At 48.8% G+C, this 14,335-nt stretch overlaps 5 protein-coding genes across 5 annotated transcripts; 2 read left to right on the forward strand and 3 right to left on the reverse strand.

The window, feature by feature from the left end:
- Positions 1–1,303: 1,303 nt before the first annotated feature.
- Positions 1,304–2,867, forward strand: dspC (dual specificity phosphatase YVH1; the record flags this gene model as incomplete). The annotated part of the gene is made up of 4 exons (XM_015549238.1): positions 1,304–1,347; positions 1,518–1,739; positions 2,039–2,389; positions 2,456–2,867. The coding sequence occupies 4 exons, from the start codon at positions 1,304–1,306 to the stop codon at positions 2,865–2,867; spliced, it is 1,029 nt and encodes a 342-aa protein (XP_015406770.1).
- Positions 2,868–5,703: 2,836 nt separating this feature from the next.
- Positions 5,704–6,516, reverse strand: ANOM_003982 (AAA-ATPase Vps4-associated 1 family protein; the record flags this gene model as incomplete). Its single annotated transcript, XM_015549239.1, has 4 exons — positions 5,704–5,818; positions 5,892–5,965; positions 6,012–6,332; positions 6,400–6,516. 4 exons carry the CDS (start codon positions 6,514–6,516, stop codon positions 5,704–5,706), a joined length of 627 nt encoding a protein of 208 aa, XP_015406769.1.
- A 324-nt stretch (positions 6,517–6,840) lies between these two features.
- ANOM_003983 (putative acyl-CoA thioester hydrolase) lies at positions 6,841–8,515 on the reverse strand (the record flags this gene model as incomplete). Its single annotated transcript, XM_015549240.1, has 5 exons — positions 6,841–7,451; positions 7,507–7,688; positions 7,741–8,037; positions 8,090–8,154; positions 8,207–8,515. The coding sequence occupies 5 exons, from the start codon at positions 8,513–8,515 to the stop codon at positions 6,898–6,900; spliced, it is 1,407 nt and encodes a 468-aa protein (XP_015406757.1). The 3' UTR covers positions 6,841–6,897.
- A 680-nt stretch (positions 8,516–9,195) lies between these two features.
- On the forward strand, positions 9,196–10,635 carry ANOM_003984 (L-lactate dehydrogenase; the record flags this gene model as incomplete). Its single annotated transcript, XM_015549241.1, has 4 exons — positions 9,196–9,310; positions 9,381–9,432; positions 9,487–10,535; positions 10,589–10,635. 4 exons carry the CDS (start codon positions 9,196–9,198, stop codon positions 10,633–10,635), a joined length of 1,263 nt encoding a protein of 420 aa, XP_015406772.1.
- A 1,038-nt stretch (positions 10,636–11,673) lies between these two features.
- On the reverse strand, positions 11,674–13,095 carry ANOM_003985 (pepsin-like aspartic protease; the record flags this gene model as incomplete). The annotated part of the gene is made up of 1 exon (XM_015549242.1): positions 11,674–13,095. One exon carries the CDS (start codon positions 13,093–13,095, stop codon positions 11,674–11,676), a length of 1,422 nt encoding a protein of 473 aa, XP_015406758.1.
- Positions 13,096–14,335: the final 1,240 nt, after the last annotated feature.

Below are 14,335 nucleotides of genomic sequence, written 5' to 3' on the forward strand. Positions count from 1 at the left end.
CTTAACAGGCTGCAGGCTAAGTCCCGTGCACAGGCCTGCTGACATAGGAATCGAGGCGCTAGTTAACCAGTATTGACCTACCCAGGCATGGCTAGCTGAACTGACCTCAGCTAGTAGTCGCACTTAGCACCCAATCGATTTCAAATTGCACAGTGCTCACTCTGCATGATGCATGAGGATTGAGGAGGTCAAGCTTAATCTACTTTGATTCCAACTGTTTTCTTCGGTGTTGCATTTGATTGATCGAACCTGGATCAGGCGTCATGTGCATATCAGGGGGTAAGTACTAAGTTAGTGTCGAGTCAGGGTTTACTTCTAGTAGCACCCGTACACGGCTCATAGTGAGACAGAAAACGCAATCGACATACGCACATCCAAAACGTAGAAGCCAAAATGTATAGTCTGGATAGCCTTAGGACGGGGACTCAAACTACGTAGAAGCATATTTGTCGTCTGTGGAATGAAAGCCGCACAGACTCCTTTATCACATGTGGCCAATCGATCGACGTGGACTTTTACCACAGCGGACATGGTTTGAAACAGTGCACATCTGAAACTATCTGAGGATTTGGGACCTTGGCGTCTACTCGACACCAATCGTTGTTGGGAAGGGGCTTGAGGTTATCCGATTCCGTCCCGCACTTACGAATGAGGGTGATCCTTGGTGCCGAAGTGCGGAGTTTTGATTGTATCCAGTCCTTCCAAGACTTCAACTTACGACTGGCAGCACAGACGTACGTGCATACCTCCAAGAGTCCGGTTTCAGAGATTTTGGTTCCACCTCACTCGACTGAGCTTACATCTCTGAATCTACAGAGTAGAAGTTGCGTAGATAGTCAACCAGGATGGGCTCGAGAGGTTTGCCGCATGGTTAGCCATAGAAAGTATGGTATCTCTGCCCATTGAATATTGCAAACGTCCAGTTGGGACAAGAAATGTAGTCCACCTATCTCATCAAATACATTCCTTCCTTCCTTCCTTCCTTCCTTCATTCAGATTCAGGGTTCAAGGCTAGTAATGCGGGGGCCCCCAACCTTATTGCCTCAGGCCCTAACCGCAGCCTGCCCTTGCCCTTGCCCTACACCCTAGCTGCCGTCCCGTGCCGTCTCTCGTCGGCCTTCCTCTCATCAACCAATGACATCCGCCATCAAGTTCTTGGCTTGATATCTGAACCTGGTCTAGGAGGATCATTGTCAACGCTTTACATTCCACTATCACCGACATACCTCCTCCGTTTCATTACTGACCTAATACTATACCATTATTCATATGTGCATTAGTGTTACTCAAAGCGGCATTCACAATGGCTATGAATCGTATTCCCGGCCAGAACATCTATATTGGAGGGTTGGTCTTACCTTGTCCCTCAATACCCGTATTAAACCTTCATTGCGTTGGGTCAGAAATCCTAACAACGCGGGGCAACAAATATACTCTTGAAAGTCCAAGTCAAGAAAAACAAGAAAGAAATATTCTTTACATCGAACCACTTGCTGACACACAGGTTTGACGTGTAGTATTTTCTCCCTTAAAAACAGGGCAGCATTGGAAAGAGCAAACATTACCCATGTACTTTCGGTATTACGCCTGCAACCACAAGAAGAGACATTTGCAGGCTTCCAACATCATCGCATCGATGTGGACGATGTCGAGGATGAGAACCTCCTAGAACATTTCCCGTCCGCCATTAAGTTCATCCAGTCTGGATTGGATGCTGGTGGGGGCGTCCTGGTCCATTGGTTAGTCTACCCCTCTTCCTCATTGCTTCTCATGCCCACAAGCCCGCAGTATCCCCATATTCTCGGGTGGCCTGGCTGGCTGTGAAAAACTCTATGATTCTGGGCCCAAGCGTTTTCATTCTTCTGGCCTTCCATCCCCATGTATAGTCAAAACGAAGCTCTGACCGATGTCACGTGCTCCTATCACGAGCATGGGTCTTCCCTTGTCGGCCAAGGTTGTCATATTGAGATATTTCACCTGACCCCAGCGGACTTCTTAGATGAGAGGCACGATGAATTTTGTTACTGATAATAAATAGTGCGATGGGAAAATCCCGTTCAGCCACCATATGTATCGCTTATATGCTCCACCAACAGCCAAGCGCACTGACGCCGCAGTCCGCTCTTGCTATTATTAAGGAGAGCCGGCCACTTTGCGAGCCAAATGATGGGTTCATGAAACAGCTGTCGATCTACCACGAAATGGGCTGTCCAGACGATGTGATCAGCCATCCGCTGTATAGCCGTTGGCTTTACCGCCGCGAAGTTGAGGAAAGTGTAGCATGTGGGCGCGCGCCGGAGATGAATTCCGTGCTATTTGAAGACGAACAGCCGCACAAACCCCAAGACAATACGGATCGAACAACGGAAATTAAATGTCGGAAATGCAGGTCAGTTTCCTAATCTTACAATAGATCTCTCCAGATGAACATCCAAATGTTGACTGTATCCGGTAGGCGAAACTTGGCGACCACGCCATTCATCATACCACATGGCCCGCAGAACGGTGCAAAGGGACCAACCGATTGCGCCCACATTTTCTTACATCCTTTGACGTGGATGCGCCCGTGCCTTTTCCCTAACGGTGAAGAAGATGGATCACCGTCTGGGGATGCGCCCTTGTCTGGTCGCTTGACCTGCCCGAACACTTCGTGTGGTTCCAATATCGGGAAGTTTGCATGGCAGGGTATGCAATGTAGCTGCGGCGACTGGGTAGTTCCTGCAATCGGCCTTGCGAAGGCTCGAATCGATATGTCCCAACGTGTCAATGTGGGAAGATTACCTCCAGCTGCCCTAGGCATCCGACTGCCGCCTAGTATGAGGCGTAATCCTGCGGAGGATTCCACAAATGGACGGGGCAATCTCTAAGTTTACTACTGTGACTGCGCCTCAGGGGCGACTGACATGGCGGATACTTTGCGGATAATTACCATTGCCGCTTGAATACACATAATTCCGTCTCTGACAGCCAGCGTTAGAATGCTCACATCACGTGATGCGGTAGGGTCTGGCTTACAGATCACCGTGAAGAGGAGATGTTGTGCGCCTTCGTCTACTTGGCCATATCCAACTATTTGCCCAAAGCGGTGTAGAGAAAACGGCAACTACAACTTTGGGTTAAATAGGGTTGGGTCTTGCGTGGACGCGTTGCCACAACTTGCCAGAATACGGAATTTCGGATCTTCACGGATCCACCACACCGACGGGGAGATGACGGATGAAGAAAAGCATACATGAACAGGTACCTAGCTACCACAAGACTTGGGTCTAGGCACGCAGAGTCGAGTCTTGGTGCGACCCATCTCTGCTTCTAGACGACCCTGATGCCGATCATCCCGCAATGGCGTTGATCTACCAAGCTAGCAGCGACGAAATTAATTTCCGTGATGACAGAATTCGTACGGTTGATAGCTCATAGACAATCATAATTTATACCTGCTGAGCTAGTTGATATTATGGCATCACTGCTGGGGAAGCGTTGCTTGACTGTTCTGAGCAAGATACCAGCAGATTGAATGTCTTGCGATGTCCAAGCGCTAGAACCTGTCAGGATTCAGGGCTTAACCCCACAGCTCCACGAGGCTGTTTTTAAGGCAAGGCCCACTGGCTGGGAAACCCACCAATGGACGGGTAGAACAAGTCCCGGGATCTGCGGCGTGGGAAGATCGGGGAGGACAAACTCAAACTTCCCAGTGGACAGTGGTGCACAAGTTCCTGAGAAGGAGCATTAGTAATCGGTGCAGGCGTGTCGAGCGTCCGTGACCCGGTTCCAGGAGGAGACCAGGCTCCAGCAGGGTAGGCCTAGCCTACTCACTAGCTCCGGCACGGGGGCTGTGCAAACTGCTCTTACGCAACTGGGGGGCGCGAGACCCATGGATGCAACTCCTGCCGTAACGCCTTTCGTATCATGACCGTTACCCCAGTACCGCCGTCGTAATTTGAATTCCGGCGAACCCCTGACCCACCGTATTTCCATTACCGCCAGACCGCTTCATACTTATAACTCCATAGTGGCAACTGCAATCGCAATTATGATGATCGCTCGCTCCGAAGGAGTGGATTTGGGATTCCATGGGATTATCTTAAAAGATCAATGTTATCAGTGAGATACTGGCCTTGGCGGTGGACTTCATCCATTCCTCGGTGATCGAGACTTGCACCCCCTATATCCCAGACAGGGTAAGAAGGAGCTCTTCGAAATGCTTCTTGAGCCATAAGTAGTATCCTATCCATGGATCTAATTGTCGGATAAAAGCGACAACTTCCTTCCAGAAGCGACCCTGTATCGAAAATGACGTCACTTGCCCACGACGCTCAAACTTCTCATCCAGTCAATGCAGCCATCGACCTCATCAATCGGATGTCCAACGAAACCCGACTCTAAGCCTAAGCGCTACGAGAACACCACATCCACCACCGGATCCATCTTAAAATCAGTACAATATTCAACTCTCATAGGTTCTGTATAAATTCCAACGGATTAAAAAAAAAAAAAAAACATTGTATCCACACCAGTCTCCCCCTTCAAGTAACCCCATACAACCAAAACGCAACCCCTTAGATACTCCCCGCCTAACCGAAGGGCCTAACAACAGGCAGCACAGAGTGCACTGCCTCCTCCTTCTCCACTGCAATGCATACAGTATACCTCCTTATTCCCCACAGAGACCTCAAGTAGAGTCATGGATTAGAAACGAGTAAATGAAACCGTCCGCTCCCTGACATCATGGCGCTATTATGCATGAGCTCTGATTGCACAAATCTCGCGCGAGTCCCGATGGCTGGATCGAAATAGGAATATGCACTGTATGCATGTGCTCCGTTGGAAATCTAGTGACCTGCCTAGTCTAGGCAGAATATGCAAGATGCATCGGTGGTCTGTGTTTGTGCATGACATGCCGGCTATGTTATGTATATGATATGATGCTCCTTGCTTGCTATATCTTTTGTTTTCTTTTATCTTGTCAGGTTGGGTTTTACATATTGATTGAATTAGAGTGTTTCTATGCATTTGTGTGTATATTGTAGATGTGTATGCGATGCGTTATTTTAAGTTGGCTTCATATAGCACGTAGTAGGTATTGCCTGCTATCATATTGGCCAGACAAGTCGCAAGCTATTGAAGCCCATCGTCGAACCGGATATACGGATTTTCACATACATAGTGCGAGCATAAGACCACGAACTGTTGCCTATAAGGCTGAGGTGGCTGGGTTAGAAGCTTCCACGTCGTGCTTAGTGCTGAGCTATCGTGTTGGGTTCCACTTGGAGTGCCTTGCCTCTCTTCCGATATTGACTGAGCCCCGGGTGAACTAGGCAGACTTCAGGATGGCGACATTGGATGCTGCTGACGGTGTCATGTGGTGAGTGTTGGCTGATTTGGAGATCAGACCATGAGTTTGATTTAGATGAATTCCGAGCTGATCTGTAGCGCAGTTGTATTGTCTAACGCGACTCGAGCAGAAGACTGAGTTCAAGTACGGTTTACCTCAATTGAGGGTGGGCAATGAGTAACCATGGCTGCGCGAGCTTGTCGTTTATTTCATCTTCGCAGCGACGCTCTGATATGATCGTCGTACTGCCGCGCTTAAAGATATGACGTCGAGATCTCCGTCTAAACGAGCTGACGAATAGGCACTTCATCTCGCTATTAACATCCTAATCGGTCCTGATGAGGCAAGCAACCCCCGTAAATTTGACCTCATCAGAGCCCTCCGGACGGGACAGAGGGGAAAAATGAGGGATCCTGCAGGCGCTGGCGATTTCTCTTGGCAGCCTCGAGATTACGCAGTCTGTCGATGCGCATCTGGTAGAAATTTCTGCGAGCCAATGCGGTCAGATTGTGCTGAGCTGGCAAAGCGTGTCAGGGTCCTGAATCGGGTTAGGACATACTTATGCAATGCGAAAATACGAGGCCCGTCATCCGACGTGGACGTGGGTTGTGCTGACTTCTTGAGGGATTCGATCTTCAGTGTGTCAGCTTTAGCTTTTCGTTTGTCGTTTCTGATTCACGTCCAAGGCCTGAGCGGCTGGGGGGTGAGGGAGAAGGGGCAGGGGAGGTAGGGTATAGACCTTATCGTCTCGTTCCTTTTCGTCATTGCCCTCCTTTTTGTCAGTCGATGATCCTTCTTCCTTCTTTGACTCTTCGTCGGATTTCTTTTCTTTCGTCTTGTCTTTCTTCTTCTTTTGTTTCTCTTCGTACTCCTTCTTTACTTTCTCGATTTCTTTTGCTAATGCCTCTTCTTTCTTCTTCTTTTCCTCGTCCTCTGTGTCAACGATAGGAGAGCAGAAATGCCGATCCTTCAGATGAACAGGACAAACGTAGAAGAAATCCTTCGACTTTGTTACTAACGTCTCCCCGCAACCAGTCATGCTTTGAAAGAGGTTAGAATGTATTTACCTTGTTGTCGGGCGTGATCATCACGCTGCTCGAGGGCTTGTGGCAGACATAGCACGCCTTTGCGGCGGTGTCTGCTACCCGGCGGAGATGGTAGATGTTTTGAAAGAGCCCACTCATTTTCAATGAAAGGTAGATTATAGATCTAGTAAGAATAGAAGCATATATATGGGAGACAATCGAATACACGCTCTGTACAAATATGTATGGAGGGGTTAAAGGGAGCTTGAGAGATAAGATCTGTTTGGTCTTTATCGGTGCGGAGATGTCATGTCATGTGACTGGTATATAGATCGATCGTGATCTTTTGTTTCTACTGATCTTTCTTTTTTGTATTCTGGACATGCTTGGTATACATAGACAGATATCACTATTATTGGTTGCTATAACCTTGTTTTTGATAGGAAGTATAAACGATATCCATATGCGTTCGGGAGTCCCAAGGACTCTAAAAGCATACAGAACCATACGATATACAAATATTATTCTATATAGTAGCATCTACTCAGTCACGCTATCCTTGAGCCCCCTCAGAGCACTAAGCTCCCTCGATCCAGCAGGGGCCAACGCAGCAGCATTCTGTGACCGTCTCCGGGCATCCGTCCAGAGCATAAACTCACCGTAACTCTTCGGCATTACCTGGATGTCCTTCTCAACCAAGAAAGTGTAGTTGAACTGGCCGGTCGACTTCTTGGTGCCATGCTCCACATCCCTGACCTTGGTGTCCACACGGACTTGAACCTTGGTGTACTTGCTGCCCGAGTCTGTTTCGACAGGCTCTGTATAGGCAACCGTGGCGCGAAGGTACAGGACGCTGCCAACGGGAACGGGGTTCTCGAACGTGCTAGGATCAAGGGAGATGAAGTTGGGTCGAGCGTGGGAGAAAGACGCCACACAGCAGAATGCAAGCTCGAAGGTCTGCTTCAAAAGGAAACCACCGAAGATCATGAAGTTGTGACGGTTGCGGTTTTGTGGCTGCATGATCATGGCTGATTTCAAGTTGGTGTCGCTCATGAAGACCATGTTTGATGGTCTTTGAGCGGAAGATTCCGGACCTGTGCGATATTAGTGGCTGTAATCACGGCAGAATCTTGGAGAGTAGCCACGTACTCAGATACGACATCTCCTTGGTCCACATGGAGTGAATCAGGTTACTCTCTTCGTCGTCTGGGGCCTTCTGAAGCAAACTTCGTTTTCTCAGTCCTTTTTTGGCTTGATAGTTCTCTTCTCCTTTTTTAAAGAGAAGACGCTCCTCATCAGTTTCTAGCAAGAGGGGTGCGACATTGACGGGTCTAAGAAGCGTTAGTATGGTACTTTGAGAATTAGCTACTCGAGGAAACGTACTTCTTGGTAGCCGGATCAAGAGACACCATTGTGAAGGCGCAAGTGATCAGAACATCCTCAGGCTTCGCCTTCTGTCCTTCAGGAGGGGCCTTTGCGACCTGCAAAGATATCTCCATACTAGAGCGTCCCGTAGCGTAGGTAACCTGACCGCTGAGCTCAAGATCGCAGATCTCCATCAGAGGATGTTCGATGGTGATTCGGTCACATGCAGCGGTCACGGTCGTCACCGAGCCTCCGGTGTGCCTGTAAGCAATGATACCGGCCAAAGCATCCAAGTCCATCAGTAGCGACCCCAACCTGGCTTCGTTAGCGATAACGCCAATTCCAAGGCAAATGTCAGATTGGTTACCTGATATGCCCCGAAGCATTCAGATATGTATCAAGGAGCCATTTGTCTTGTGCCAACGGCAGGATCTGTATCCCAGATTAGTCTATAATTCAACAAATGCGAAGCACTTTCACTAACAGCGCTATAGTGGCTATCCGACATCTTCTTAGGAGTCAGATCGGGCTCCGCGACCGGCGTAGAAGCTCCCTTGCCGGTCTTCGCATCCTCTCTGCTCTTCGTCAACGCTTCAATCCACGGTGTCTTGACACGCATGGGCATCCACGTAGGCCGGGATTCCGCATTGGGTTGACTAGTGTGGAAATCCTTGGACGCAAGACACAACCGTGACGGGCGCTCTGCTGCCCTTGTCCGCAGAATGCTATTAGTTGCAGATGTTAAGCATTTCGAGCGGGTCGCGGCGGACCGTCGCGTGGCTAGACCCAACATTGTACAAACTCGGTCAGTCCAGAGGACGCTTCGGAGGAAGGTTAGTTGATGGGAGAGTTTGAGGTCGAAATGGTCACTGTCGGCATCGGGGTCATGTTCCCGAGGCGTGTTGGCCGCTTACCGATCTTTCTTCCGGAGGATATCGGGACCCGTCAAAGACTATTTCCTCGGGAATCTGGACGGCTTCTTCATGTTGTATGGAAGGATTCAAGGTGTCAGAAGGGTTCATGACTATCCTTAGATTATCATATGGACTACGAGGGGGGTGTCCAATCATTAGTATCCCCAGTAGTGCTGCATCATCATTTTAGTTCATCTGTTTGATGACATCATCGCTAGTATCCTAGTTATCTTATCGGCCACTCCAGTACATACATACTATGTACTCCGTACCATGCTGATGCCAGTGTTGGTGAAGAACTATGTTGATGCCTCTTCCAATTAAAAGTACTCAGACTGCTAAGAACCAACCATTGGCCTGCATCCCTGTCATTTATCAAGAGCTTCACTGACCAGCTCCACCAGGTCTCTCGCCCGAGAGCTGCGTCAAAGTGAAGTCATATCCCATTTATATATATCCAGAGAAATAGAATATTTTGTACCAGTATGATGGTTATTTCTATTCTTTACGGAATAAATACTAGACGAATACGAAAAGACTATCTGAGACCACCTGAACAATGAGCGACCCAACTAATCCCAGCATCCAGAAGAGAACGACGCCACAATGGGCGCTGTACCAGCGCGAGAATTTCTGGAAGCTCAACGAAGGACAAACACCTCCTTTTAATACTGGTACGACGTTGTCCTTCACTTGACTAGCAAAGCAAGCACCTTGGGCTGACCACAACTCGCGTCGGAGTAGACCCCATTAAGCTGGAGCAGCTGGCTCATGAGAAGCTTAGTCAAGGTGGTTGGTATGGCTCCAACTTCTGTCGCTATAGGATGTGTATCGTCTAACACATCCGTAGGTACTATGCATCCTCCAATGCGGGCATGTCCAACACCCACCTGGCGAACCGTCAAGCCTTCTTCCGTCACCGCATCATCCCCCGACAACTAGTAGATACCAACCTGCGAGACACCACTACGGAGATCTTTGGACACCGTGTATCAGCCCCGATAGGCTTTGCTCCCATCGGAATCAACAAGATCTACCATCAATCAGCAGAAGCCGCAGTCGCCAAAGTTGCAGGCGAGCTCAATCTCCCGTACTGCCTCTCTACAGCAGGAAGTACACCAATTGAGAAAGTCGCAGAGGCAAACGGCAAAGGTCCTCGGTTCTATCAATTGTATATGCCGCATGATGACGAGCTAACACTGTCTCTTCTTAACCGGGCATGGAAGTCTGGGTTTGATGCGCTTATCCTCACCACTGACACCTGGCAGCTTGGCTGGCGACACGACGATGTGGCCAATTCGAATTATGCCTTCTACCGCGGGACTGGTGCCGACATAGGCTTGACAGACCCTGTATTCCAGAAGCGATGTCGCGAAGAAGGTATTGACCCGGAGAAGGACATTGTCGCGGCCTCGACGAAATGGATTGACTCCGTCTGGCACGGATGTGCATGGTCCTGGGAGAAAATCCCCTGGTTAATCGAGCAATGGAAGAAGATTTCCGGCGGAAGACCTTTCGCCATCAAGGGGATCCAGTCGGTCGCAGACGCAAAGAAGTGTGTGGAGTACGGCGTCGATGGCATCGTGGTGAGCAATCATGCCGGTCGGCAGGTGGACGGAGCAATCGCAAGCCTTGATGCACTGGAGAATATCGCCAATGCTGTCGGCGACAAAATCTACATCATGTATGATTCAGGAGTCCGCGGCGCGAGTGATGTCGCAAAAGCGCTGGCGCTGGGAGCCCGGTTCGTGTTTGTGGGCCGGCTTTGGATCTGGGGGCTCAGTATCATGGGAGAAGAAGGAGTCCGCCACGTTATGAAGTCGCTGCTGGCTGACTTTGACATTTTCATGTGCGTCGCGGGTTTCAACAGTGTGGAAGAGCTTGACCGATCGATTTTAGGTATGTTTGGGTATATGCATCTGTCTCTATCCAGTGAGCTAACACTTCTGTAGAATCATATCCAAAAGGATATACCCTTATTCCGGATAAAGTCTTGTGAACTGATGAAGTCGACATATAATGCACTGCAAGTGTGTATACGCAGTATAGAACAAGGGACACTGTCTACTATAGCAAGAGTAATACATATAAGACCTCTACCTCCATCTTCCTTTTAGTCCCTCCTCTGGAGTCATGTAAACCTCTTGCTATACTGTCTCCACACCCACCCATTTCGAGTAACTATCACATACACTATCCCCAGTAAAGGCAAAGTAATCTATCTAAGCTTTTCAAAGGTGGGCCCGTCTAAGGGGATCTGATAACCATAAATCCATACAGCCGGCTCAAGTTCCACATAATTCAGCCTCGAGACTGCAAGGCCGACAGATCTCGTATAGCAAGGAGATGATCTGTGCTGGAGACACTTAATATGTAACAGTTAGTGCCTAGGGTAGACATAACTGGCTCGCGGACCCCTGTCTAGTGCCAACACTAGCCCCCATCATCACAATACCGTTACATCTGCTGTGCTAGGGTATAGATTATGCTGCAGGGAATGCACAGACTATGGCCTTTCTTTTAGGGGTCTTCTAAATCTTAGTCACACTGAACAACCCGACGTAGGAGCCAAAATATATCTGGGGTTCTTGAGCGGTTTGTAATTGGGAGTTGAGATTTTCTGGTGTACGGTTGGGCAAGTTTTTATTCTAGTGGTGCCCTGAGGCCAAAGACTGTGATGTTAATTACGGGGATATTAATACTTTGGACAGTTGAGGTGAGGATGTTTTTCTTTGAATAGATTATCCGAATGAAAGAATGATAGTTGTCCGGTGAAACGTAGCTATTTACCAATATTGAAATGTTATGGTTCGAATATGCAGTCATAGACTGAGGACGACGCACATATATGCGAGGCATGTCCCAAGAGGCAGGCCCATAGAGGTGTTCACCAAAATACAGACAGGTAAATGTACAAAAATCTTTAAAGCGACCGCAAGTCCAGCGGGTGATGCCATGTGCTATCGATACTGGATCGAATAGTAGGATTATATATGCAAGAAATTGCTGCGAACATATTGAGAGTCGCGTGATCACACTAGGCGAGCCAGAGTGTGCATAGAACGAGCATCAAGGCAGGCAGATAGTGTATGCTAGTCTTCACGCCAGCAGATGTAGCTTCTGTCGCACTTGAGCTTGCGGCGGCAGCAGTGGCGGAATCAGCCTTCACGGTTCCGGTGGCACTGGTAGTTGTCGTAGATGCCTTTGCGCTGGAGTTCCCACGCATCGCAAACCCGACTCGGTCTTTGTCGAAGTCAAACACCGTATACACGTTCTTGAGGAAGACATCGCCCACGAGCCATTCGTTGTCACCGAACATCTGATGGCCGATGATCGTCGAAACACAGCCCGACCCGTACTTCGAGCCGACATAATCTTTGGGGGAGATGGTGTAGCTCTGGCCCGAAAAAGTGAGTTCAACTTTGGCAGTGGAATTACAAGGGATAACAAAGTTTTCGTCTCCCGAGGCACTGGAGCCCGGAATCAACTTATGCAATGCGGCTGCATCCTTTGGCGGAATCAGAGCGTAGGAGGTGCCGGTGTCGATGATGGCCGTTTTGTTGACGAAGTTGCAGGCATTGCCATCTACGCTGGCATCATCCAAGGGGATGGTCCAGCGATTATTACCGCTGAGAGCGTCGGTGTACAAAATGTCCCCGGTAAATTTAGTCTTGTCGACGCCACCAAACGTCACAGCACCATCCTTCCCTCCGTCGGCAGCGCGAGAGAGACTGAAGCTGACAATGTTTGACTTGAGGGCCTTCTGCTCTAAGACGGCCTCCATAAACGAGGGACCATACGACCCCTCCTCAGCGCGGCCAAGGCCGATAATACCATCCATGGGATAATTCTGGAACTGATCCGACGCATTGGTAGCCAGTCCAAACAACATTCGCACATCCATACCAGCAATCGAGAGCGTATCATTTCCGAGGACGCCGTTAACTTGCCCAGTTCCATAGCCCACGCCCCATTTCTTGTCGGTTAGTATGAGACTTGTCGAAACGTGTTCACCAAATGTGTTGTGCAGTTTGCAGGAATCTGTCGTGCAGTCCGACCCGAAAAGCCATGTATTGACACCCCCAGAGTCTAGCATCATCCACATCTTCTGGCCTTGAGAGCCAACTTTGACTTCTGCAAAATAGGTATAGTCGTTTCCACCTTGGTTGAGCGCGGCCGTGTTGGGCGATGTCGGATCATCTGACAACATAATCTTGAAATTGTTGTCACGGCGAAAGGAGGCCCTTTTGATGTCCAGGGTGATAGTATCATCCCCCGTAGATGATTCCGGCTCATCCTTCACGTCCTCCGACGGCAACTCATATGGGAAAAAACGACGCTGGAGCTTAGCATCGGCGACATCGGCAACAGGATCACCAAGATCTAGGTAGTAGGGCACAAATGCTGTGACGCTAGTGTAAAGAGATGTTGTAGCGAGAAGACATTGTAAGAAACGCATGACTTTATGTCAATTCTTCTAACTAAAAAGTAAAGCGAACGGGCGCATTCGAGGGAAGAGACCGACGAGCGGTAGTCAGGTTGAAAGAAGATTTCTGGGCTAGTATCGATAAAGAACGAAAGCTGATAATTAAGTCTTATGCAATGCAAACTCGGAAAACGCCTTTTTCTATGAGCAATCAATTGAATAAGACCCGATCAGACCAGTGGTTATAAATAGAACCCGAACAGAAGACAAACCGCGGAGGTAGAAGAATGCTGCAAGAAGAAAACTATAGGTGAAAAAGAACAATGCCACATGCAAAGGAAGGACGAGAGAAAAGACAAGCAATGGACATCAAGTGAATGGTATTATGCAGTGATAGCCATGAGGGGAAGGACGTATAAAGAGCCGGACGCTGCAGGCATGGACAGGGAGCCCAAAGTTAGTCGTACACAGAGGAGTCTCCATCGTCCACCGTTCAGGAGCAAATAGTAATCGGGGGTTTCAACGGCCAAGCTCTTGGGTCTTCTCATGAGTGGCTCTGGTTGGAAGCCGGCGCTGCTCTAGGCCCCGATCTACAGCTGGACCGAACTTCTTCCAGGGCCACCAAGTGGAGCTGAAGAGGGGAGACATTGAGACAAAAAAGAAAAATTCCCAGTTGATCCCCTGAAATGGAACCTTGATTTTCTGGTCATTGCATCATTGGATCCCCCAGGGTGATCAGCGGTGGTGCGAACGAAAAGAGGGAAACAAAGAATATGGGGAATGGATGTAACTTCCACACATGCACAGTACTGTGTATGTGGTAGATTTGGTTTGAAGATGCCGAACTATTGTACGAACCACATCAGGGGTAACTTCTTTTTTGGATCCCAATGGGCCTCGGAGGTGTTTCAAAATCTTCTCTTGGCATGACAGTTGCCGATCCACTTGCTCAAGGCAACTCTTGAACTTGATTAACGTGTGAATAGGAGGATCGCGATCTTTCCCCTTGTCAGAGGGATCCGAAAAAAATAGCAACCAGTTGATCTGTCTCTTTGTTTGCAGGTGTTGATCGATCTGATTCACTGCGATGATTGAAACAACGGGGCTGTTTGGTCACAACCAAAGTTCTAGACTGCAAGCTGACGCACTCTCGGGCGCCCCACTGCCTTTTTTTTGCCACGATTCTAATGTGACTTGTGTACGGGTTATACACGGTCTTAAGAGGCGTTTGTTATACATAGGTGAGTGGCTGTGGTTCTTTTGTGGCTGCTAA

This window comes from Aspergillus nomiae (genome assembly GCF_001204775.2).
Source record: "Aspergillus nomiae NRRL 13137 chromosome Unknown contig00139, whole genome shotgun sequence".
Taxonomy (NCBI): domain Eukaryota; kingdom Fungi; phylum Ascomycota; class Eurotiomycetes; order Eurotiales; family Aspergillaceae; genus Aspergillus; species Aspergillus nomiae.